The sequence below is a fragment of the Nelumbo lutea genome, chromosome 2, assembly GCF_056320005.1.
Source record: "Nelumbo lutea isolate HS-2025 chromosome 2, American lotus-T2T, whole genome shotgun sequence".
In the NCBI taxonomy this organism is placed as follows: Eukaryota; Viridiplantae; Streptophyta; class Magnoliopsida; order Proteales; family Nelumbonaceae; genus Nelumbo; species Nelumbo lutea.
In genome coordinates, this window is record NC_142685.1 from 30,124,509 (window position 1) to 30,148,281 (window position 23,773).

The 23,773-nt window shown below is 38.9% G+C and overlaps 2 protein-coding genes across 6 annotated transcripts; one reads left to right on the plus strand and one right to left on the minus strand.

The window, feature by feature from the left end:
• The first annotated feature begins 5,531 nt into the window (after positions 1-5,531).
• On the plus strand, positions 5,532-15,855 carry LOC148869557 (putative bifunctional methylthioribulose-1-phosphate dehydratase/enolase-phosphatase E1 1). Of its 5 annotated transcripts, none has more exons than XM_088971788.1 (10): positions 5,532-5,850; positions 6,156-7,271; positions 7,367-7,503; positions 9,932-10,043; positions 10,290-10,445; positions 12,787-12,936; positions 13,015-13,116; positions 15,026-15,135; positions 15,231-15,349; positions 15,567-15,855. In XM_088971788.1, exons 2-10 carry the CDS (start codon positions 7,218-7,220, stop codon positions 15,656-15,658), a joined length of 1,032 nt encoding a protein of 343 aa, XP_088827914.1. In that variant the 5' UTR covers positions 5,532-5,850; positions 6,156-7,217; the 3' UTR covers positions 15,659-15,855. The 5 variants fall into 5 exon arrangements, with proteins under 5 accessions (XP_088827914.1, XP_088827911.1, XP_088827912.1 ...); XM_088971785.1 differs by having other exon boundaries at positions 5,534-5,850; positions 9,918-10,043; XM_088971786.1 differs by having other exon boundaries at positions 5,534-5,850; positions 6,226-7,271; positions 9,918-10,043.
• Positions 15,856-19,605: 3,750 nt separating this feature from the next.
• LOC148869558 (uncharacterized) lies at positions 19,606-20,079 on the minus strand. Its single transcript, XM_088969919.1, has one exon. It carries the CDS (start codon positions 20,077-20,079, stop codon positions 19,606-19,608), a length of 474 nt encoding a protein of 157 aa, XP_088826045.1.
• Positions 20,080-23,773: the final 3,694 nt, after the last annotated feature.

The window sequence follows — 23,773 nt, forward strand, 5'->3', positions numbered from 1 at the left end:
GCTCTTTGCTACTATAGATAAGTAGTGGTGAAATACTGAAATTTAAGGCAAACATTTATTCATGTACTCTTTTATTATTCACTGATGGTGGGTCTTGGGTCATCTTTAATGTTTACAACATACCTCCTGATGAACTCGGTAGTGAAGAACTAAGTAGGTTGTAACTACTAACTAAGAATTAACTACTAAGTCGGTTCGGGTGGGTCGGCTTCGGTTTTCACACATGAAAACTGAAACCGAACCGAATCATCGATTTATGATTTTTTATAACTCGAAACCGATCGGTACTGAAGAAAACCTGACCGACTTGGGTTGGGTCGGACCGGGTTGGTTAGTTTTGATCTTCTTATGAATAGCCCTAGTTTTAGTTGGCATTTGGCCAGCTTCTCACCTTGGATCTATAAATACCTTATACTGTTTAATACAAGGTTATTTTTTATTTTCTTGATCTGATACAAAATTCTGGTATTGTATCAGAGCAATACATGTGCTTTGCCCTCACTGAATCTCCTCTGTTTTGCCTCTTCTCTCCAAATCTCCTCTATTTCCTTTTTTGTCTTCACTTAAACTTCGCTCCTCTCCTTTGTTTCGTCCATGTTTCCCTCCCTTTTTAAAATGGCGATGAACATCGAAAACAGTGGCAAGGATTTAGAATTCACAGATCCAACATTGTCGTATTACTTGAATACGTCTGACAACCCTAGAACTGTTCTCGTTTCTTGTCTGCTCAACAACGAGAACTATGCTAGCTAGAGGCGAGCCATTGAAAACACACTTTGGACCAAGAACAAGATTGGCTTCATCAATGACACCCTCAATAAACTAGATCCAACGAAAATGATGGAACTCTAAGCTTGGAAGAAATGCAACTCCACCACGGAGCTTGAGTGTAAGGACCAAAAGTTACGAGAAAAGGAGGCCCAACTCACCGAGCAACAGTCCAAGTTTCTCGACGACGTCCATGTTACCGAGGTATATGTAGTTGAAGAGTTCAAGACTTCGCCTAACTTCTTCTAGGAAAGGGAGGAGTTTGGGTTTAGTGCCTTTTGCTAGGGATTCAAACTGTGTCGGATGCTAGTGGCTTCGGTGTGCTTGGAGTTTGACTTCAACAAGTTAAAGTCCTCGGTGTGCACCAATGAGATGATGGGTCAGGTCGATCAAGAGCCTAATTCTGAGGAAGAGGAAGATGAGGTCGATATGGTTGGAGGTGGTGCAGACAGTGGAACCGATGCCAGTGTGGAAGGTGTGGGGGCAAACGAGCCCCGGAATGTCTGACTTTTGCCTCTTTTCTTGGACCCGATGTATATATGTTGTATGCTAATCCTCCAATCTCAATTTCTTTAATTTTTTTTTGAGTAGCAATGTACTCTTCCCTTCTTCTATCTAATGGAATCGACTTTTGCATATATTGTGCCTCTCTTTCTTGCCTTGTGTTTTCAATTACTAGAAAATAGGCTAGGTGTCAAAACAACATCTGATGTTACCAAGGTGATGAGATGCATGAGTTGCCTAGGTGCCAAAGCGACTAGAAATAATTTTGGCTAAGACAAAATGATGCCAAGTTGTTGAATTGTTGACATATTCCAAGGTCAGCATAGGGGGCCTTAGAGCTAAAAGTAGTTTGGCTTCCCCTTGTGTACAACTTAGCTGAAGTGCTACTAGCATAGATCGGCTAGACCAGGTCACCAAGGCGGGCAATCTCATTTTCACATTTGGTGAAATTTTGTAGTTTTAGCGGTCGTAGCTCAAAACTTCCAAACTTTTCATAAATAATACCTTCTTAAGTTGTCGACATTCCACACATGGGGTACCTACCTCCCTCCAATGTTTCGAGCTTGTACGTATCCTCATCAATCACCTTGAGAACTCTGTAGGGGCCTTCTCAATTCGGACCTAGCTTTCCATGCCAAGTTCAGGTACCATAGCCTTCTTGAGTACATGGTTGCCAACTCGAAATTAGCGTCTCTTAACTCGGGCGTTATAATACCGAGTTAGTTGTTGTTGGTATGTTGCAATCTGAATATAGGTTAAGCCACGGACTTCTTCCACCATGTCAAGATTAGTCCGTAGCTCATCCTCACTAGCCTCCTCATTGTACATCTTGGACCGCAAGGTTGCCACCTCGATTTCGGTTGGAATGACAACTTCTGTCCTATATGTTAAGTTGAAAGGAGTTTCCCTGGTTGCCGTCTTGATAGTAGTTCGGTAAGCCCAAAGGACATTGGGCAACTTTTCCACCCACGAACCCTTAGCTTGGGAGAGCCAAGCTTTGAGTCCATGGGGAATCACCCTATTCGTCACTTCGGCCTAACCATTTGCTTAGGGATGGACCATTGAGGTGAAAACTTTATTGGATTTCCATCTTGGCACACCAATTTTAGAACTTAATGTTTTTGAATTGTTTCCTATTGTTCGAAATTAGTACATTGGGGACAATGCTCATTCAAAAAAAGTTCTACACATTCCGAGTTATAATGGATACTAGCGGCTTGACTTCCACCCACTTCATAAAGAAGTCAACTATGATGACCAAGAACTTCCTCTACCCGGTCGAAGGTGGAAAGGGACTAAGGATATATATCCCCTACTATGAAAATGGCCACGAGTTGGTAAAGTATCTCAGGTCGACAGTAGGTTGGTGTGGTATGTTGGCATGTTGTTGGCACTAGTTGCACTTCCGATCTAATTTAGTGTGTCTGTCTTCATCGTGGGGTAGTAATAGCCTTGCCATAACGCCTTCTAAGAGAGTGCCCTGCCCCCTAGGTGTCCTCTACAGAGACCTTTGTGGATCTCGCATAGCACCTAACTCACTTTAGTTGGATGCAAGCTGCGTAGGTAGGGGAGCATGAATGACTTGCAATACAGTTGCTAGCCTATGATTACATAGCAAACTGACTATTGCTCCACCCTTCGAGCTACATTACACTATGTAGGTAAGGTTCCGTGGTGCAGATAGTCAATGAGCGGATCCATCCACCTCAACTTTGTAGCCAAAACTGGAGCGACCTCTTCTTCCACCCTTTCTATGCTAGGTCATTGTAGGTCTTCAATGTAGACCGTTCTCTTCATAGTGTTCATTGCATCGGCCAACTTCGAGAGTGCATCGGCTTTGGTGTTCTTGGACCTTGGCACTTGCTGGATGTACCAAGAGTGGAAGACGGGCAAGAATTCCCTAACATTGTCCAGGTAGGTTGACATGGTGAGCTCCTGGGCTTCATACTGCCATTCACGTGGTTCACCACTAGCTGCAAGTTGCTATACACCACAAGATGTTTCGTGTTGACATCCTTCACTAACGATAGCCTAGTTATGAGCGTATCATACTCAGCTTCATTGTTTGATGCTTGAAACACGAATTGGAGAGCGTACTCCAGCTTTAGCTCATTAGGTCCATGGAGTATTAGTCCATCTCTGCTCCTACGTTGGTTGGACGAGCCATCCACATGGAGGATCTAGGGCTCATTGTCACAAGTCAGGTCGGGTTCCACACTGGTTGACGCCTTCGATCTGGTCATGAGCTCGACAACTTCAGGGGTTGGCGTGCTAAACATGCACTCGACGATGAAGTCAACCAAGATTTGTGCCTCGATCGCTAGGTGTGGTCTTGAACTGAATGTTGTACTCATTGAGCTCAATTACCCATTTTGTCAACCTACCTAAGACCTCAGGCTTCTGGAAGACTTGCTTTAGGGGTTGATTGGTTAAGACCACGACAGTATGGGCCTAAAAGTAAGGATGCAACTTTCGAGCTGCTAGTACTAGCGAGAAGGCCAAATTTTCAATGTTTGGGTACCTAGTCTCTGTGGCATGCAGGACTTTACTCATGTAGTAGATTGGTTACTACACTCTGTTTACCTCTCGGGTTAGGACTGAGCTAACCACATTGTCACTTGTAGAGAGGTAGAGTTTGAGCTCATCCCTGGGTTCCAGCTTGGTTAGCAAAGGTAGTGAACTGAGGTACCTCTTGAACTTGTCAAATGCAAGCTAGTACTCTTTAGTCCACTCGAAGTCTTGGTTTTTTATTTATTTATTTATTTATTTTTTATGGTCCTAAAGAATGAAAGGCATTGCCCAACCGAGGAACCTGCCCGGCGTGACCCCAAAGACACACTTATTTGGGTTGAGTTTCATGTTGTATTTTCTTAGAATTAAAAAAATGCAATTAAGATAAAAAATAAAAAAAATTAAAAACTAGGTTTTCACTACCATATCATCAATATAGGCTTCAATTTTATTTCCAATTAAAACAGAAAAAACTTTATTTAAAAGGGGTTGGTAGGTTGCTCCTGCATTTTTTAGACCAAAGGATATATAACATTATAACAATACAAGCATTCTTTTTTTTTCATTGGTCAGATCCATCTGGATTTGGTTATAGCCAAAGTATGCATCCATGAAACTTAACAACTTGAACTTCGAGGTCGCGTCCACCAAGTGGTCAATTCTAGGGAGTGGGAAGCTATCCTTTGGGTAGGCTTAGTTGAGGTTAGTGTTGTCGACGCACATGCGCTACTTGCCGTTGGCTTTCTTCACAAGCATTGGGTTGGCAATCTAGCTCAGGTATTGGACCTCTCTAACAAAATCTACTGCGAAGAACTTCCCGACCTCATATACTATTCTTCATCGCTCTTGGGCTAGGTTCCTCTTCCTCTATCAGACTGATTTGACTAAAGGGTCAACATTTAGCCTATGAGTTATGACAGAGGGGTCTATGCCAGACATTTCTGTTGCCTACCAATTGATTTTAGCTTATGAGTTATGGTTAGGTTCCTCTTCCTATATATATATATATATATATATATATATATATATATTACATTTTATTTATAATATATTATAAAAATAAGCAATTGATTTTGGCATGAAAATTTGCAAAACCCGATGATATTGATTTAGTTTAAAAGGGGGGCTTTTATGGTCCAATCCCCCTCAGAAATCCTAATGTGTTCATACAATTCCGGCCATTGTCAGTGGGGAAGGAAGATTCCCAATTCAAAGGGATGGTTTTTATGGGGAAGGGAATAAATATATTTGGGAAATCAATAAAAAATTATGAGGGGGAATAGACTATAAAAAGGCCTAAAATCATAGGATTAAAAGAGGATAAATTCAACCCTTACTGGCCATGCATTTAGAATATCTCAATAATTGTATTCTTTTATTCAAGAGGAGATGTTCCCACTGCACCGTTGAAAAGAGCTATGAGTACACTTTTGTGACCATCAAATCCGATTTCCTATTAAACACCCAAGCATAAGGATTGCTTCCTGTTTCACTGTTTGGTGACCTTGGTACTAAGAGACAATACATGTCTGTAAATCCCAATTGGAGCTCAAATCTATTCCACAGAATGCACCCAAAACACGAAGATGCCCTCCACAGTTTGAATCTGCACCTCACGCGAGTGTCCTTTCACGTGCATCTCCCAAGACCGGATCTGCTCCTCACACCTGGCGCCTCACGGGTACATCCTACTACGCATTGACAACATCTCACCTCACGTACTTATTGATTATTATGATGTTCTCAATGCACAGTAAATGTGCCTGTGAGGCGCCCGCTATTGAGGAGCAGATCCCGCTTCCTCCCAACGAGACGTCCGTTACTTTGTTCCCTTACTCCAGAATATCGCATGCCCTCTGTTCCCTCTCTTCTATCAACCTTCCTGTTCGTGTAACTCTTCCATCCCGGCGCCGATGCCGACGCTTATTCCGGCGACGACCGTTCCTCCGGAAACCGTTCCGCCGATGACGTTTTTCTCATCTCTTCTGTTCACATTTTAACTTTTTCTTTTTCAAGACAAAACCATAGAAGGAAAGGCTCACCGGCAACCACCCGACCATTGTTCAGGTGCATTTTTTTATCTTCATTGTCGTTTATTTTATTTTTATTTTGTATTTTTCTCCAACCAGTGCTATTTTGACGAGCGCATAAGACAATAAGACATTAGGGGATTTTACACTGTAATGATTTTTTTTTAACGGGTGTGTAATTTCTTTGATTATTATTATTTTTTTATTTTTCCCGCAACAGTTATTCATGCATGTTTTGTGCATTTCTAACCAAGTTTAGTCCACATCTAGTGCTTGAAGTTTATAGTAACTTGGAATTGTTGACATGCGAAATAATACATGAATTGTTTCATTTCATTGCAGTTGATCTCCATTATTTTATTGAGCATTCAGTAGTCGTCTCCTGTAATCCTCTATTGGTTACAATTCTCAGGAATCCATTTAACCTTAACCTCAGGTGCAACATCAACCGCAACATATCTGGAGCCAAATACATCATAAAAAATTTTAGATTCGCATTCATAGCACAGGTTGGAGAAAAATACAAAATAAAAATAAAAATAAAATAAACGAGAATGAAAGAAAAAAAAAACGCACTTGAACAATGGTCGGGTGGTCGCCGCTGATTTTGTCTTGAAAAAAATTAAAATGTGAATAGAGGAGATAAGAAGGACGGTCTTCGCCGGAGTGGTCGTCGGCGTCGGCGCCGAGGATGGAAGAGGAGGTGGAGGGTTCAGGCAGAGGGTTACACGAACAGAAAGGACGAGAGAAGAGAGGGAACGGAGGCCGGAGGGCACGCGGTCTTTCGGAGTAACGGGACAAGTTAACGGACGTCCCGTTAGTTTGCACGAACTCAAAGTGAGAAGCGTGTGAGAGGACATGTGGCGAGGGCTTATTGTCATATTGTGTGGGACGTTTTTGGGGTCGCTGATTCGAACACTGTTCTCAATGCGCGCTGAGATGTGCATGTGAGGCGTTTTTGGGGGCGCATTCTGTGGGGGCAGATATGAATTCCCGCAATTGGACCCTTCTTGATGGGATGATTTCTGTCGCCCAAACAAAATCGTAAGTCGGGATAAATGCAGTCATGCAGGCCACAAAACACACTATGTAGCAAACCGTTAAGCATCCACTGCCTCTTCATGCATGGTAACTGGTGAGACTTGGAAGTTGGAAAAGCGTTTCTTTCTCGTTCACTCTAGCCTATACGCACTATACGCAGAGAGACGGAGAGGAGTTTGCCAGTTCTTTGAACCTAAAGCTTCTCTTGCCAGAAGAAAGAGCGCACAAAAATGGCGGCAGCATCAGCTGCAGTTGTGAACGGGGTTTCACAGGAGACGAGGGCATTGGTGTCGGAGCTGCGCCGCCAATTCTACACACTTGGGTGGACCTCGGGCACTGGAGGTAGCATCGCCATCAAGGTCCATGATGACTCCATTCCTAAGCCCCAACAGTTCATTGTCATGTCCCCCTCTTCTGGTACTGCTGTCATTATCTTCTTCTGTAAATGAAGAGTATATTTTCTTTTTATCTATTAGACGATGTGTTCTGATTTGCTTTGAATGAATGCGTAGGTGTTCAGAAGGAAAGAATGGTTCCTGAAGACATGTATGTGCTTTCACCAGGTGGGTCTGTTCTCAAGGTTCCTTTTCCGAAGCCTTATCCCCATAAGCCTCCCAAATGTTCGGAGTGTGCTTCCCTCTTCATCAAGGTATCCAGTTTCCCTGCCTTTACTTCATTTATTTATTTATTATGTAATTGTTTTCGGTGTTATTCCAATTTCCAATTTGGGATTCGTAATGGGAGCCTAGAATATGATCGCAATGCTCTGTTTTATTGGACCTCATTGCATATATTAGTTTTGAGATTCGTGAGCATATCATTGTGAATTAGAAAAACACCAATGGCTATGAAATGTTCGTGATTTTTAGCTGCGGTTCAAAATAGGTGGTTGGAAGTCAATGACTGATTTTACATGAGGATGTGAATCATAGCCGGAACACTAGAACGGCACATTACGTAGAAGTTATCTGTTTATTTAGGAAATCCTTGCCAGGAGGTCTCCATAATGCTAGTGTTAAAGAATTATCTCTTTGATTTGTTATCAGTTAAAGAATAAGCTCTTTGATTTGTTATTTTTTCCTTCAATACGGAAACATGATCTTGGTTGGAATTTTTTTCCTTGTGTGTTGTTTCTTTCATAAGTGGGGCGTATGGACTTTTATATGATTTTAGTAATTCACCTTGAATCCTAGATATTATGGTCTTTCATTTCTTTTGTTCTTGTGGTCTATGCAATTTCCATTCTGTGTTGTAAGATTCATGTAGAATGCAGTCATGTTGTCTAGACAAGAAAGTTTATTATTATTTCTCTAAATGTTCATTGTCGCCTATCAAGTAATAACCTAAATCTTTTATTCCCTTCGAGGCTTATGAGATGCCTAATGCTGGGGCTGTTATCCACAGTCATGGAGTAGACTCTTGTCTTGCAACAATGCTAACTCCGTTCTCTAAGGAGTTTCAAGTAATTCAGCACTTTGAAAATTACCATTGGCAGCCACACTTATTTTTTCTCATATTTGTTTTAGTTTAGTTATTGCCCTCTCTATGTCTGCATTTGATCTTCCATTGCTGCCTGTATTCTTCTAGTTGCAGAATATTTTACCTTATGGTGTGCCACTCTAAGAGATTGTTCATTGAGATTAGAAACACATAATTCTTGTTTTTGGACATATCTATGTACTCTATATTACAACTGTGGTGCTAATGCACCAAAAGAAAATAATAGGATATCCAACTGACAATTTTGAAGGAACATACGGCATGGCTTGAGGAATCACTATTTCAAGCTATGTCATGTTGATGTAGGACCAGCTCAGTTCTAGCCCTTAGAGAGAATGCTGAATGGTTTTCTTGATCAGAATTTTATGGCTGTTGATGGCTGTAATGGATTCTTGAAGGAATAAGAGAGAAAATACCTGGAACCACTCACAAGGAGCCTAGAATCACTCTAGGGCATGGGAATCACTCACCATGGTTAGCATAAGTTGAAGAAAATTCAATATATTTCATTCTTTTGTGTAATACGTCCATACATATTTATAGACTCTAAACTCATAATAATCCTAGTAGTCAAACTGTTAGACTCATAATAGTCTTAGGAGTCAAACTGTTAGACTCAATAATCCTACTAGGACTCAAACTAAGCTGTCATATCCTACTTCAATTCAAAGAAGACTCAATAATTCTAGTCCTACTTATGCAATGACTGAAATTTTAAACATAAACAAACTATAACTAGGGAAATAAACCCTATCATTGGACCCCACAGAAAATTGAAAAATGACAAAAATACCCCTACTGTCCAAAAATACAGAAATACATAAAATTTCATAAAATTCCAATTTTGACTCTTCAGCTCCTGCATCACATGTATTGTTTTTGAGACCATTGAAACTATGTCAGGTCCTGACGTTATTATCAATTACCATAAACCAACCATAAGCATATTGGGAACTATTCATTCAATTAGCCTTTTCCCTCAAGACATACAGTGGAACATAATTCTGTATAATATCTAGATTAATTCGATATACAGTAAACGAATTTGATGATAAATGAAAGTGAAATCATTTTATTCAGCAATTCCCTTTACTTTTAACTGTAATATGAATTTTGTACTTGGTCTTTTTGGGTTCTTTGACACTATGTCGATCTTGGGGTTTTGTATTTTTTTTTATTGTTCAAGGCAACACCAAATTATGAAAATTACTACCTTTTTTTTGTTTATCAGATGATCTATTATCATTTTAACAGTTTCTGGAAAGCAGTCTTCATAAACATTGTTCTAATGCAATGGTACTGATTTTCATCACTGAATATGATATACTCTAATGCCATGATAACTGTTGGTATCGTCTGTTTTTTTTAACAAAAATTGTAGCCAATATGGTGTCTCTGGAAATATATGCATTTGATGTTGTTTATGTTGTTACTATTTCCATTTTCTATTTTTGTTCTGTGTTTCTTTTGGGATGTTTTGGAACATCATATTTACATATGATTTCATCATCTAACATATTTTGTTCTGTGTTTCTTTTTTATGCTGCTATCAAACTTAATCAGTTGGGACTGGACAGGTCCACCCCAAATTATGGTCCATATCATAGAGTTTCGGGTGCTGAAAGGAACACAAACATAGCTGTGAAGGCAGGGACTATGATTTTAAACCACTTACCTGAACCATCAAGAGTAAGTTTTGGAAGCTATCCTTTTCAGTTTAGATACATAAAGGATCTCAGGTTCACAAATTTTCTTTTCTGTTCTTTTTTATCCTTTTGAGCTCTTTAGTTATTTCTATTTGGGGGTTTGTTGATTAATGATGATTAAATTCATGGTTTAATGGACAACTTGAGGAATCCTTGCCTGATTGGTTTAGCAATTGTTTGATACAATTGAAATTGAGCTATGCTTCAATATCTTGCTGGTTTTATGCAGCGTTGTATTGTTCTTGACATTGAAGGGACAACCACTCCTATATCATTTGTTATGGATGCTCTTTTCCCCTATGCCCGAGATAACGTGGGGAAGCATTTAACAGCAACATATGAAACTGAAGAAACTCAATATGATATTAAGTTGCTGCGAGCTCAAGTAAGGTTCTGTTGATCTCATTATTGCCTTTTACTTTACGAGTCTTTTGTAAAAAGCTTCGTGTTACACATAAATAACTGGGACAAGAAGACCCTTAACAATGGATTCTTTATACAAGAAGAGCCCAAAAGGTAGCAGCTATATTTCTTTTGCACTATTTATTTTATGAATTTTGTTCTTCTGTTATTATTAGCATTATAATGTACTGGCCAGATTGTTCCTTGTTCTCATTTGTTAACTCTAGATTTGTTAACAGATATTAGATACCTGTTAGAAGTGAGGATGTGCTGGCGGACCACTGCTTTGTATATGATTATGGAGATTGTTAGAATTTCCTGTCAGCCTTTTTCCTACTTGTTCCTTCACTGGTGTTTGACAACTGATGATATAGGAGCTCCAACAGAATGTTGAAACCTGAAAAGTTTCCAAATAAAAAATGTCTCATTCAGCATTTCAGCATTGTGTTGCTGAATGATGAAGCACATGCATCGAGTTGATTATTTTAGCTATAAAAATTTTATTATATACCAACAATACCCCCAGACTCAAGTAATTTTTAAGTTCAGAATCTTTTCAGAATTCCACTTTCAGCACCTATTTTGGTAGTTATCAAATGGAAACAGCAAAAAGAAACTACTAAAAGGGTGATGTATGATGGGTTAGTTTGTCCTATAAGTGTGGGACCTGATGTAGTAGGGTACAACTACTATTTTTTTTATTGGGAATCAACAATAAAGTAAGGAAATCTAAACAGTCAAAACTATTAGAGTTGGGTTTAAGCCTTTAATGTTCTTCTGAAAAATCTTAGGCATTGTTAAGCTAAGGGATCATGGGGAAAATCATTAACAAATGGGTGAACCAACAAAGCTGTTTGGGGTCCTAGGGAAGGATAAACAATTGATGTAGGGTGATGAATTAACAAGTGAATATCCTAATTCTATATAAAGATAAGATTGGGGGAATTAACAAAAATAAAGAATTAAAGAAGACTGCTGTGGTTTACAATGATGGACTTTGCCTTGAACTACTTTCTGCCTTTCTGGCCACTAGAAGTGAAAGAAAAATAGTGTCTTCTTTAAGGGGAGTAAATGCAGTCGTGATCCATTTACAACTTAACAGACCAAATTTTCTATGTATGAAAATCAGAATTTAAAATTTCTATTTGGTAGTGACATCTCCTTAGGTTTCTCCTTTCTGGAGTCCTTTTAACAGCCAGTTACATGTCTGATGAAACACCTTAAGTTTCTTGACAATTTTTTTTTCTTAGTCATTTTATACATAGGAAAATCAGATTTTATAAACTAGTCATTTTCCAGGGTTCTTGCTTGATCTTCACTTGCATGCAGCTTTGACTAAAGGCATGACACTTGTGCTGAAGCTTCTCTTGTCTTTGTCTTCTCTATTAGGCCTCTAAGTCCCCAGGGCCCAGACTGCTATTGCTGCCATTCTCTAATCCATCTTTGCAATCTTTGAATTTTGCATCATCAACAAATATATTTTAATTAGACTTCGTGCTAAATATTCAAGTATATCTATATTTGTGTATAGTTAGAGGCCAACATGGACCCAAGTTAAAGAGCTAATCGTTTATTCAACCAACGCTCACAAAATGGCTGGACACAAGTGGGAGGAAATCTCATAAGCAAATTACATCTGTGATACCATTTGTCCATCGTTTTCAAGGCACCAATTGATATCTCTAATGCATTCCTTCTAATAATAGCAAGTATGTTGAAAGTGGGCTAATAGGTCACTTTCTCAAGATCCTACATCTTTAATAAAGAAGGCTTTTAGGAGCATAAATAAACAGAATAATATTATTTCCTTTTGTTTTTGGAGGGAGGCCAACAAACGGATTATGATGATTCAACTTCCCACTTAAACACCAATCTCCTCATCTAAGTTTCAATCCTGTTATACCATTGAGGTTTTTGATTCAGAAGAGAATGACTAGTTTACATGCCTTCCATTTTTTGCTTGCAACTACAGAACTACTTCATGATGCTCCTTACCTTCTGAGAAAAAAGGATGACTCAAATACTCACAAATAACTTTTCTGATGCTTTCCAAAAAAATAAAAATAACAAACAAGTCTAGACTTGCTCCTCTTTTTTTCCAAAGATTGTTTTGCATTGATTTTATTGTTAAATTTGTTCGCTCATGTTCCATGAGATTTGTTTTGCACAAATCCTGATGTCCTAAGTATGGTTGTAAATTCCTCAAAGGGTGTATTTAGTGTGAAGTTATAGGCTACAGAATATTGGTTGTGTTATGTGAAAGATTCATCGGTTGTTTTAAATTTACAATAATGGATTCTAAATGGGTTTAACATCTTATACAGATTAAGGATGACTTGAAGCAAGGTGTTATTGGTGCTGTGCCTATCCCACCTGATGATGCAGGGAAAGAGGAGATCATTAGATCTTTGGTTTCTAATGTTGGAGCAATGATTAAGGCTGACAGGAAAGTTACTGCTCTGAAGCAACTGCAGGTAAGAAGAAAAGAATACTTGCCTGAACATGAAGGTCTTCTAGGAACCTATCCTTTTTAAAAAAATTTACTTATGCAGGGTCATATCTGGCGGACTGGATTTCAAAATAATGAACTGAAGGGAGTAGTTTTTGATGATGTACCAGAAGCTCTTGAGAAGTGGCATGCTTCAGGCATTAAGGTTACACATTTCCATTAAATTCTTTTAGTTCAACTGCAAGTGGATCATTATGCAATTTAATAAATGGAAGCTCTTCGCAACTTGAAATTATAAAGATTTATGGTTTCAACGTTTATGGTTGACTCTCTATTTTTGTAGTACTTGTATCTGCATAGGATGCTATCATTATTATGACACTATCTACCAATTTCTTAACAAAAAGGTGAAAAAAAAAACACCCTGCAACCTTGCTTTATTTGGTTACACATGAAACCTTATTTTCTAGCCACACCTACAAGCACAAGTTATTGATAAATGATTCTTTTGTTCTCCTACAAAAATGGTCTGTACATTGCTTACCTTGTTCCATATGGTCATTCCTTGGATAAACATGCTTCAAGGGTTTAATTCATTTTGTCCAATGGGAACTGCATCCATTTGCATTTTCAGTAGTGATGCATGGGTAATACATGTTAGTGTACCCATGCTTTATATAACATACCCAATATGACACTGGGCACTGCATGGCCATTTCAATACTAGGATCTAGGATACCCAGATACCTATGTATGTCTGTATTATACTGGTGCTGGACATAATACATACCCAATACAACACTGATTGACACTTGCATTAGTACGTTCATTGGCATATTACTCTGATTTGACACTGGACAGTGAATGGGCACTTTAATATTAGGATACCCAGATTCCTATGTATGTGCTTATTATGTTGGTTCTGGACGCAATACATATCCAATACAGCTCTGGATTGACACTTCTATAGTACACTTTATACCATATAACTTTATATGCCTAGTGAACTGATTCTGCATCGAGACTTCTAAAGTATATTTTATGGCATTAACACTTTTGGAATTATGTTTTAGAAAAACATACTATATAAAACATTTATGTGATAGAAATTCAATAATTCTTGCAAGATATAAACATTAAGAAGTGTCTCTTAGCTACAAACAGTAGATATAAAAGCATAATACAAGCATATTAAGTTAGATACCTACACCTATATCTGTGTCCAGGATCCTTGGAAATGGATAGCTTTATCCCCATTTCCCATATCCTTTTTTCTGTCATTATCTGTATCTGTAACTAGATGTAAAAAGCATGGATAAGCATATTGCATGGGATACCTCTATCTGCATCTGTGTTCTGGATCTCTGGAAAAGGAGAGTTGTATCCCAATTCCATATCTGTGTTGGTGTCCCTGTCCATATGGATCATACTTGGGCATTTTAAATTTTCAATGTTTTCCGTATGATTGCTGCATCTCTTGTGACCTCTTGTTCATTCTATATCTATATCTCTATCTGGAAACAAGAACCTGCTTTTCTATACATAAAATGGCATCATTGATAACATTTCCCTCATCTGAAAAACACTTATTTAAGAAATAGTTGGATCAAGTTATGGGTATCCAATGAGAAAACGAAATGTTCCACGGGTACTTGAGCAGAAAAACCAAGCATCAATCTACGAATTGCACTTATGATGCATATGCCTTGTGCATTTTGTGGGGCATTAACCTTATATATTCTCGTATCTGTCTGCAGTTACACCAACCTGAGATCCAGTTGAAACCTTGATGGAGATGTAGTTGATGATCTTTTCTTCTTAATTTATTCTCTGTTTTCTGAAACGTTTTATTTTTTAATCTGGTTCTAACATTTCTACATGTTCAATATTTAGCTTGGCAACCCTGACTCAAGCTCTATCATCTGATTGATGCTGTTGCATTGTTTCTTTAACACAAAAGTTGGAGTAGAACTTGAGATGAATGCCTTTTGTAACAAGCTCACTTTTCTATTTCAACTAGTGTTTATAGTTTCAAATATGTTCTTTTTTGAAGTGTGCATAAATGAGATCCCGTTTATTCTTACTCTAGTAATTACAACTACTCTTGTCTTCAGGTGTACATATATTCTAGTGGTAGCAGGGAGGCTCAGAGACTTATCTTTGGCAATTCAAATTATGGGGACTTGAGAAAATATTTATGTGGATTCTTCGATACCACTATAGGGTTGGTTTGCTAAATGTATTCCCCAGATTTAAGAAGGCTTACAATTGATAATTCTAGACTTGGTTTCTAATTTTATCCTATACTTCCATGTGCAGAAACAAAAGAGAATCACGCAGTTACTTTGAGATCTCCCAGTCAGTAGGAGTGGATAATCCATCAGAGGTCTTATTTATAACAGATGTCTATCAAGAGGCCATCGCTGCAAAGGAAGCAGGTAATATACTGGTGGAATTGATTATTTCTTAGCAATTGTTTCCAGAATTCTGTTATTTAGTTTTGTAATAGGGTAGTTTTCAGAGTCTAAAATGTAAAAAAATCTTTGGTATCATTCACAATTTTCTTTTGGTGGGGGAAAGGAGAACGATCTTTACCATTTTATATTCTTGGTTGCTACATCTATCGATATTTTTATATTCTGTTACTTGTTTCAGGTTTGGACGTGATAATTTCCATCAGGCCAGGAAATGGACCTCTTCCAGAGAATCATGGATTCAAAACAGTTGGATCCTTCTTGGAAATCTGAGACCAAATACGATCCTCTCATAAAGAAGCAGTTCTAATACTGTAAGCAATGAATAAAATCTTATGGATAAGTAAAAGCTATTGATAAACACAAGGCTGGGAATATCTCTAGGTCGGAGTCTCTCCTATCTAGGCTAGGCAAACAAACCACAACTAGACATTCAAATCTATTCTAGAGGACTATGACTCTTTTCTCCACATGGCAGACTGCTAGGATGACACAAAATCGTGTTAACAAATGGGACCACTTTAACCTCCTTCCATGCGCCAAGTTTCAGGAATCTCCGGGCAATACTTGTCTCCTACCCCTTTGGCCACGTTTGTTTTTTGGGAAATCGGTAGGGAAGTTAGTCAGCAGGAAAGTTGGTTACTGTTGACCTGTTTTACCGCGTTCTTTTGTTTTTTTTTTAAGCTGTGGGCCCTAAGTTATTTTCACTACCCCATCTCCGAGGAGGATAATTTTTTGACGGAGTAAAATTAATAAAATATAATAGGATAAATTTACCCATTTTACGTGGGTAAAATGAACACAGGCCTTTGGAGGACATGTTCTCTACCATCTCTTGATTTTTAGATTTAAACCTTGAAACCTAAACCCAAATCCTAACACTAACCCAAAAATCTAATCTCTAAACCCTTAAACCCTAAAATCTAAATTTGAACCCATGAAACCTAAAACTTAAATCCCTAAATACTTAAACCCTAACCCTATATCTTAACTTAAATTTATTGTATAAAATGCCTTTGATTGGACACGTCCTCCAAGGGGTAGGAGCCAAGTATTTTCCGGAATCTCCTTTCTATTCTCTGTCACCGTGTTTAAGCATTTGAAGAAAGAAGGGTTAGCCAAAAACATATTTCAAACGCTAATGGCATCTTTTGTTGCGCAAGTTTTGGTTCCAATCCAAGCCCAACTGACGGGCTAGAGTCCATTTAAAAATATCTAAAAATCCAAAACCCATAATCATGAGGATCATCACCTTGATCACTATGTGATAACGAAAAGGTAGAAGCTTTGGTCACGGTCTTAATTATCTTAATAGATATGGGTGCAGCTTGGGTCGGCTCAACTTGAGCTCTGATAGATCCAGCCCACAATTTTACATGGGTTGGGTTTGGACTTTAGGGCTTTGGGCTGGGCTTAGGCCCCAGTTTTTTTGGGCTGGGCTTAGGCCCCAGTTTTTTTAGGCTGGGCCTAGGCCTGGCCCTTAGATAACTCAAACTTGCCTGAGCTTGGCCCTACCTTATTCTAACCCAAGCCCGACCTGCCTATGTACACATTACATACATATAGGCATTTTATTTTGATAAACCATGCATATATGCATATATGAATGTATGAATATGTGTGCTTATATATACAGATCTTTGTTAAATTTTAATGTAGGCCGATTGACCAACCCGAGTGCATTAAATTTCATTTTGGGCTGGCCCTAAGTTGTACAGTTCAGGCTTCACATTGGGTTCAGACATTATGCCCAATTCTTAAGGTTGGGTCTGGATTGAGCTTAAACCCAGTCCAGCATGCCCCATTTGCATCCCTATTATTATTATCTAAATACTGTAAAAAGAGATGAAGATGGAGAAAGAATCCTAATTCAAGGATCTCCGGTTCTGATGCCGTCATAACCCTAATCCTAAATATTTTAACCCAGTTTATAGGAAATTCATCAGATATGTGAAAAAAATTGAGAGAGCAATTGATAGTTCTTAGATGTAAAACTCTATCTGATTTTAGATGATATAATGATAATAATAATAATTATTATTATTTTTGAAAATGCATCCCCATTAATAGATTCATAATCTTACCATGAGATTTAATGGGAACCACTCTAAGTGAGCCGTTGCTTTAATTCCATAGGCCCGGCCAAGTGGTTGTTTTTATCAACAATGGTTAGTTAAGAAACTAGGGTCATCTAGATCTGTTACCCCCGTATGAACTTTGAAGTAAGTTATTTTTGTCATCTAAGTTATAATCGATTTAGAAGGGTATGCCTGTAATTTAGTTGTAGACCAGTGGCATTTCTATTTTTTATACGTGGCAACCTGCCATTTGAGTTGGGATCTCCTCCCAACTTAAAACTGTCCTAGCACGTCCCAACATGTCTGCACATCTCACCATAAGAATGGAGTCCATTAACATTGAGACCTGTCATGCATGAGCAGTGTGGATTGTTGGGAGGAGACATCTGGATTCCTTTTATTCGTGCTATGATCTCCTAGCCATAACTTATTTTTGGAAAAACTCTTTAAAAGACATTCATCGCAATTGTAGTGCCGTTGGATTCAAAGAATTCACATCTGCCCCCCTAACAGAAAGTGCCCCAAAAACGTCCCATAGCACATCCCGTGTATTGGGAACATCTCCCAATGACAAGCACGGGAGATGTTCTCAATGCACGCTGAGATGTGCATGTGGGGCGTTTTTGGGGCCCGTTCTATGGGGGCAGATGTGAACTCAGATTCAAATCCATAATACTTGCATTTAGTTTAACTACGTCAACGGCCCCTTTGGTTAGGTCAAATAAATGTTTTCAATTCATCGCGGATGATTGAATTGTTTGAACTGTCATTTGACTCATTCAATCCAGTCGCTGGATCATGGGTTATACACTAAAATGTATTGAAAATATCCGGAGGCTATAATTTAACAATTAAGATCTACTGCCCACGGGAATCCTACCAACACCTACCCTACTGTACATTGAGAACATCTTTGGTACCATTTATGGGGAGATGGTAGTGAGATGTGGGTATGTGTGGGTAGGGCTCCTGTGAGTAGATCTAGTCTCATAATTTAGCGCCCAGTTGTCCAGATTGGGATGATCTTTCTTTCATTGGTTAAAGGCCCATGTGGCGTATCTTTTCGTGCAATCTTTCAGCTGTTTATAAGTTGGGAAGACTGAAAATCGGTTTATTTCTATTTGGCACACAAAAAATCTAACCGTCAAAAGATGGGATGTCGAAAAGATGCGCGATACCCATTTTGAGCTGATTTCGGGAAGCTCCAAATGAAGTCTCTCACATCTTTTGTGTTTTAATCTCATGCGGAAAGATCCAAAACAATGCATCGAAAGACATGTGTTTTCCAAACAGTCTTCGGACTGTTCAGATTTTATGTCAAGAACTCAATGCGTCTTTTGACTGTCAGAATTAACAAGAAGATCTTCTCAAAAAGATTTGTCAATTGGGCTCTAAGTTTTATAAATATTCTAAAGAGTTGATGACGCCTTGTCCCACTATTTTTGCCAAATAGTGGCCATTTTCACCAAGATTATTCCCATCCACTTGCAGCCAAACTGGGTCATTTTTTTTTTCTTTTCCTTTCGGTAGGCAGGTGGTTGGATTTGATCACCAGATTCATTAACCAGCAGTCCAGCATCTGTCCTGGTATGGGTGATACAGCAGCATATGCCCTGTGATGAGCTAAACCTTAGTTTTGAAAAATGAAAAAAAAAAGAAAGAAAACGATAAGAAATAAAAGAGAATGAAATGAAGCCATGACAAACTGGTCTTAATTCTGCTTTTAGAAGATATGTTTCTTGCATCGGACCTTGGGTTCAAGTTTATTCATGCAGAAGCATTTCATCGTTTTAGCTAACCAAGGAGAGAACAGAGTTATCTACCAAAAGAACAGCGAGCTTTATCTGAAGATTAAGAACATTTGAGCTTTATTTAGAAGAAAAAAAAAAGCTAAATATTTATTCTATCAGATGCAACATAAAAGGATGACTGACCCCTTATTTTTCTCTGTCAGTAAGTCAGTTTACAAAGTATTCAAGGATTAAAAAAACACCTTTGCGGCATTAAGTCCTGAATAATTGCAAAAAATAAAATAAAATAAAAGAAGAAAGAAAAGGGCCAAAACACCTCTAAACAAACATTCTTACATCTGTCCTCCTTCGTGCACCATTTATGGGTGCAACATCTCAGTTGTCGTTATCATTAATTTGAACCAGATTTCTTGTTACTTCCCTCATTACTAAGAGCTTCCTTTCTCTTGGAGCTCTTCTTCAAAATTTGAGTCATTGAACCTGCAAGAGACATGGCAGGGTTCACTCTGATGAATTTGTTGAACCTTTGACAGATTTGCATGTGAGCATGTAGAGCTTCTTCCCATATAATATGCCGTGCTGTACCAATCCTCTGAGACTCCTCTCTGACAGCCTCTGAACACAGCCCACACACCCACCTGCCACAGAACCGGGCCCTGACTTGCCGGATGTAGGCACGAGTGCAGTCTTCAAAGAGGCCACAGCACTCGCACTCTACCCTTCTCACATCGTTACTGATAATGGTGGACTGAGAGGGGACCCTTAGATCCATGTACTTGGATATACCCATTTCGGACGATATGTCCGATACTGCCTTCTGTATCAGATCTAAGGATAACCTCCTTGTCCTGGTTCTGAGCGCCATTGTTGGTTTCTGCTGCTCTTATTCCTCCTCTGTGCATATTTTGGGAGTTTGTGGGCGGTTTTATAGGAAAGATATACTGGTGGTGTAACGTTTGATTAAAATGTCTGCTCAGCAAAGGCCCTCGTTGATGTAGAGATTTGTGAATGACTGCACTTCCCTTTTTGTTGCAAATTGCATCCAAGATTATCACAAGAAAGAAATGCATTCCTTTAATGAAGATAAATGTGCTGTTTGTTTATAAGTGAAGTAGGCAGTGACCTCAAGTTTATATGTGACTGATGAAAATGGACTGCAACTGTTATGTGGATTGTAGCTAACTACTCATTGTCTCATTCTTCTGAAATGGACCACTGTAATTGTGGAGATTCTAAGGTTTAATTCATCACAGCCTGGGTCTTCACTCTTTTGTTTTCCTTCTTTTGAACTATGGTTATAATCAGAGGCTAGCCTTGTGCAGAAAGGAAGGGCTCCAATTGGCTAATGCTCCAAATAAATGGTACGTAGTTGGAGGTTTCTTTCTTTTGATAATTGTGGCTGTTAAGAAATGAAAGGAAAATGTGGTAAATGACAGTTGGTAGGTAGTTTATTTGGCATCTTGTGGTTGTTAATGAGGGGAGTGAAAATATCAGTTGGTTAGGTGGTTCACGAGATTATGGTTGCCATGCATTTCTCTTTTTCCAAGCAAAAGGGTTGGGGATTTCTTTTCCTTGGTATAAAGCATGGTTGGAGGTTAAATTGCAAAGTCACTTAGTGTTCCTATGACAGAGATTGAGACAGTAGTTGTTATCAATCATAGTTACTTATTATCAAAAGGAAGTTAAGTATATCATCTATGGCCATAGGTTGTCATCATGTGATTTCCGGGTCAGGGCGGACCCAGTCTTGACCGAAAAAGTGAATGTGTAGAACCAGTTTCGAACCAGACACTGGAGTGCATATAGACCCACTAGTCATAACACAGAGAGCCTTCCCTCCAGTTTCATCCGGCGTGACGGGATTTCTTGCAAGCTCTGCACACAATCTACAAATTCAGGCGTCAAGCCACACATTAGTAACATCTCATCCCTATGAATTTAGCATATATATATACAAGAAATATTTCTAATGTGAAGCTGAATGCCGTGTGCATAGAGTTTTTAATTGCAGGAGATCCAGGCTCTCATCTTGCACCTCTAAATTAAAGGAGGTGCCAAGTGACCATCTTGACTACTGAGTGAGTCATTGACATCTTATATTGATCCAATTGCAACGCGTGACTCTTTCCCTTGGTATAAACTAAAGGCTTATTTGGTTCATGGGAATAAGGGTCTGGAATCGAAATCAGAATTCGGGGGTGTCTTTTTTTTGGATTTTGAGAGGGAGGAAAGTTGGTTAATGGGATTTTAGTTCCCATTGACCAAGAATCCCATATTCTTTGTTTAGATTTATGTGGAAACCAGGGAAAGTTTATTTTTTTGGGTATCATTTACCCGGGTAAGTGATACCCATCTCTTAGATGGGTAAATAACTTTCCCACCTAGGGAAAAATTGCCAACACTTGAATGGGGCAAAAATGCCCCATTTAATAATGGGTTTTTATGGCTAAAATTGTCATTACCTTATTTAAATGAGAAATTAAAGAACGTGGATAAATGCATTTACCCAGGTAAGTAACTATCTGAAAAGCAAACATAACCTATAATGGATCACTCCGATTCCAACTGTTTGGTTGGGAAGAATCAGAATCCAATTCACGTTCTTGCTGAAATGGCATTTCCATTCCATCTATGATAAAGTGGCGTTGGTTCATCCATGCAATTACACTGCACTTATGCATGCCGTGTACCACAGTAGCACATTAGTATTTTTCTCTCTAATTAAGGATCCATTTGATTCACAGGAATATGGGTCTGGAATCAAAATCGCAATGGCCCATTTCAATTCCAACCATTTGATTGTGTGAGATTGATGTTTGGTTCCCACTCCTGTAGAATGGTATTCCCCATTTATGTAAATGGTCATTCTCTCCAGTATATGAGAATTCCATTACAGGTGACTCCGGTTCTGATTTCAATTCCTATCTGAACCAATAAACACATGAAGGAATATGCCATTCCAATTTCAAATTTGAGGGATTTTGATTCAGATTCCAATTCCAATTGACTGTAAATAAAACAGACACTAAAATAGTTATTTTGGGTTTTTTGGGACTTTGAACAAACATTGCTTATAGGCTGTTTCGGATAGGGCCTTCCTAAAGTCAGAAGCTACAAAGTACGTAAAAGCCCTCTCCCAAACGGGCACGTAGTGACTCTAACAATTGCTGTCACCATTGTTAGCAACTCAGTGTAAGTAGCAGTAGATCTAAATGGGAGATGCAAACTAAAGAAGGAATCTGGTGGGTGAAATCATAATTAAGGGGCATAGGACCGATAATTGGGCCTTGGCCCATATCCAAGTTTGGAAGCAGGGGGTCTATGTGCATCCCTCCCAAGGAAAGAAAAGAAGCTACATGTATAAAAACCTGACTTAAGTGCTTTGGCTAAATGCCCACGTCCTTGAACACATACAATCAAAACAAATCTGTCTAAGAAGATAATAAAGAAACATATAATTAGAAAAAAAAATGCAAGAAGGAAGCTTAGCTTTTGAGACTGATCCCATCTTACAAAAGCATTTTGAAAGAAAAAAAAGGCTAGCTCGCATTTAAAAATACACGGCAGGGATGTGCTGTGGAACGTTGTGGGGGGTTGATTTGAACTCCCTAGAACGACCCTCCATTTCAATGCATCTGGTAAGGAGAGCAGCAAAGCACATCCGAAAATTAAAGAAGACAAGAGCGACGACCTCCATTGATGATCACATCAGAGGAAAACTCCCAAATACCATTCGCTGCAAAACCGTCATTGCACGAAGATGAAACTACAAATGAAATCGTCAAAGGATGAACCATTTCATTCGCTGCTGCGCGCAACCAATATTTCATTTTCATAATTTGGGTCATTGCAGGAGGACAATAGACAACCGGTCGAGCAAACGTCGCCCGGAGTTGAGGAAGAAGGAAGGGCACTCTTCTCTTGCTTAATTTTGATGGACGTGTACGTGTAATTGAATATAATGGCAGAGGCAGGACTCACTCAAACGGTAAACTCACCACCACAACGCTCCACGACATGAGGACCCCAAGGCCACGCCTCCATGTTTCTGTAAACGTATGTATTTTTAAATGTGGTTGCTTTAACATCCACCACCCTTTTCTCTTTCATAAAAGCAGGAGGAGGAGGAGCAATACTCGACATCCGGAGGCAGTTTTCTTCTCATCTCATCAATCTTCTTTGTTTCCAGTTGAGCAGCTTCGTCACTGCATTTGAAGTGTCCATCATTATTATAGTATCTCAAGCAGCGGTGGAAGGTTACTCTCCTGAGAGCCAGAGCATTGGTAAGCATATGATACAATAGCAAATCCATTTCAAGTGGAACCAAAGATCCACTTGTCTCAACCTCAGCCAAGCAACTGTGCCAATACCTGGAATTTTTCGATATATATAAATTTCTACGCCATGGAAAACCACCATGAACATCCAACACAAATCTACACAATCTGAGCATTGCCTTGACATGAGAATGCAAGTGAAAAAGCCCATGAAAGTTTCGATATACCATCAACATCAACTCCTCAGCATCATAAAAAAAAAGTCAACTGTCTTTGCTATCT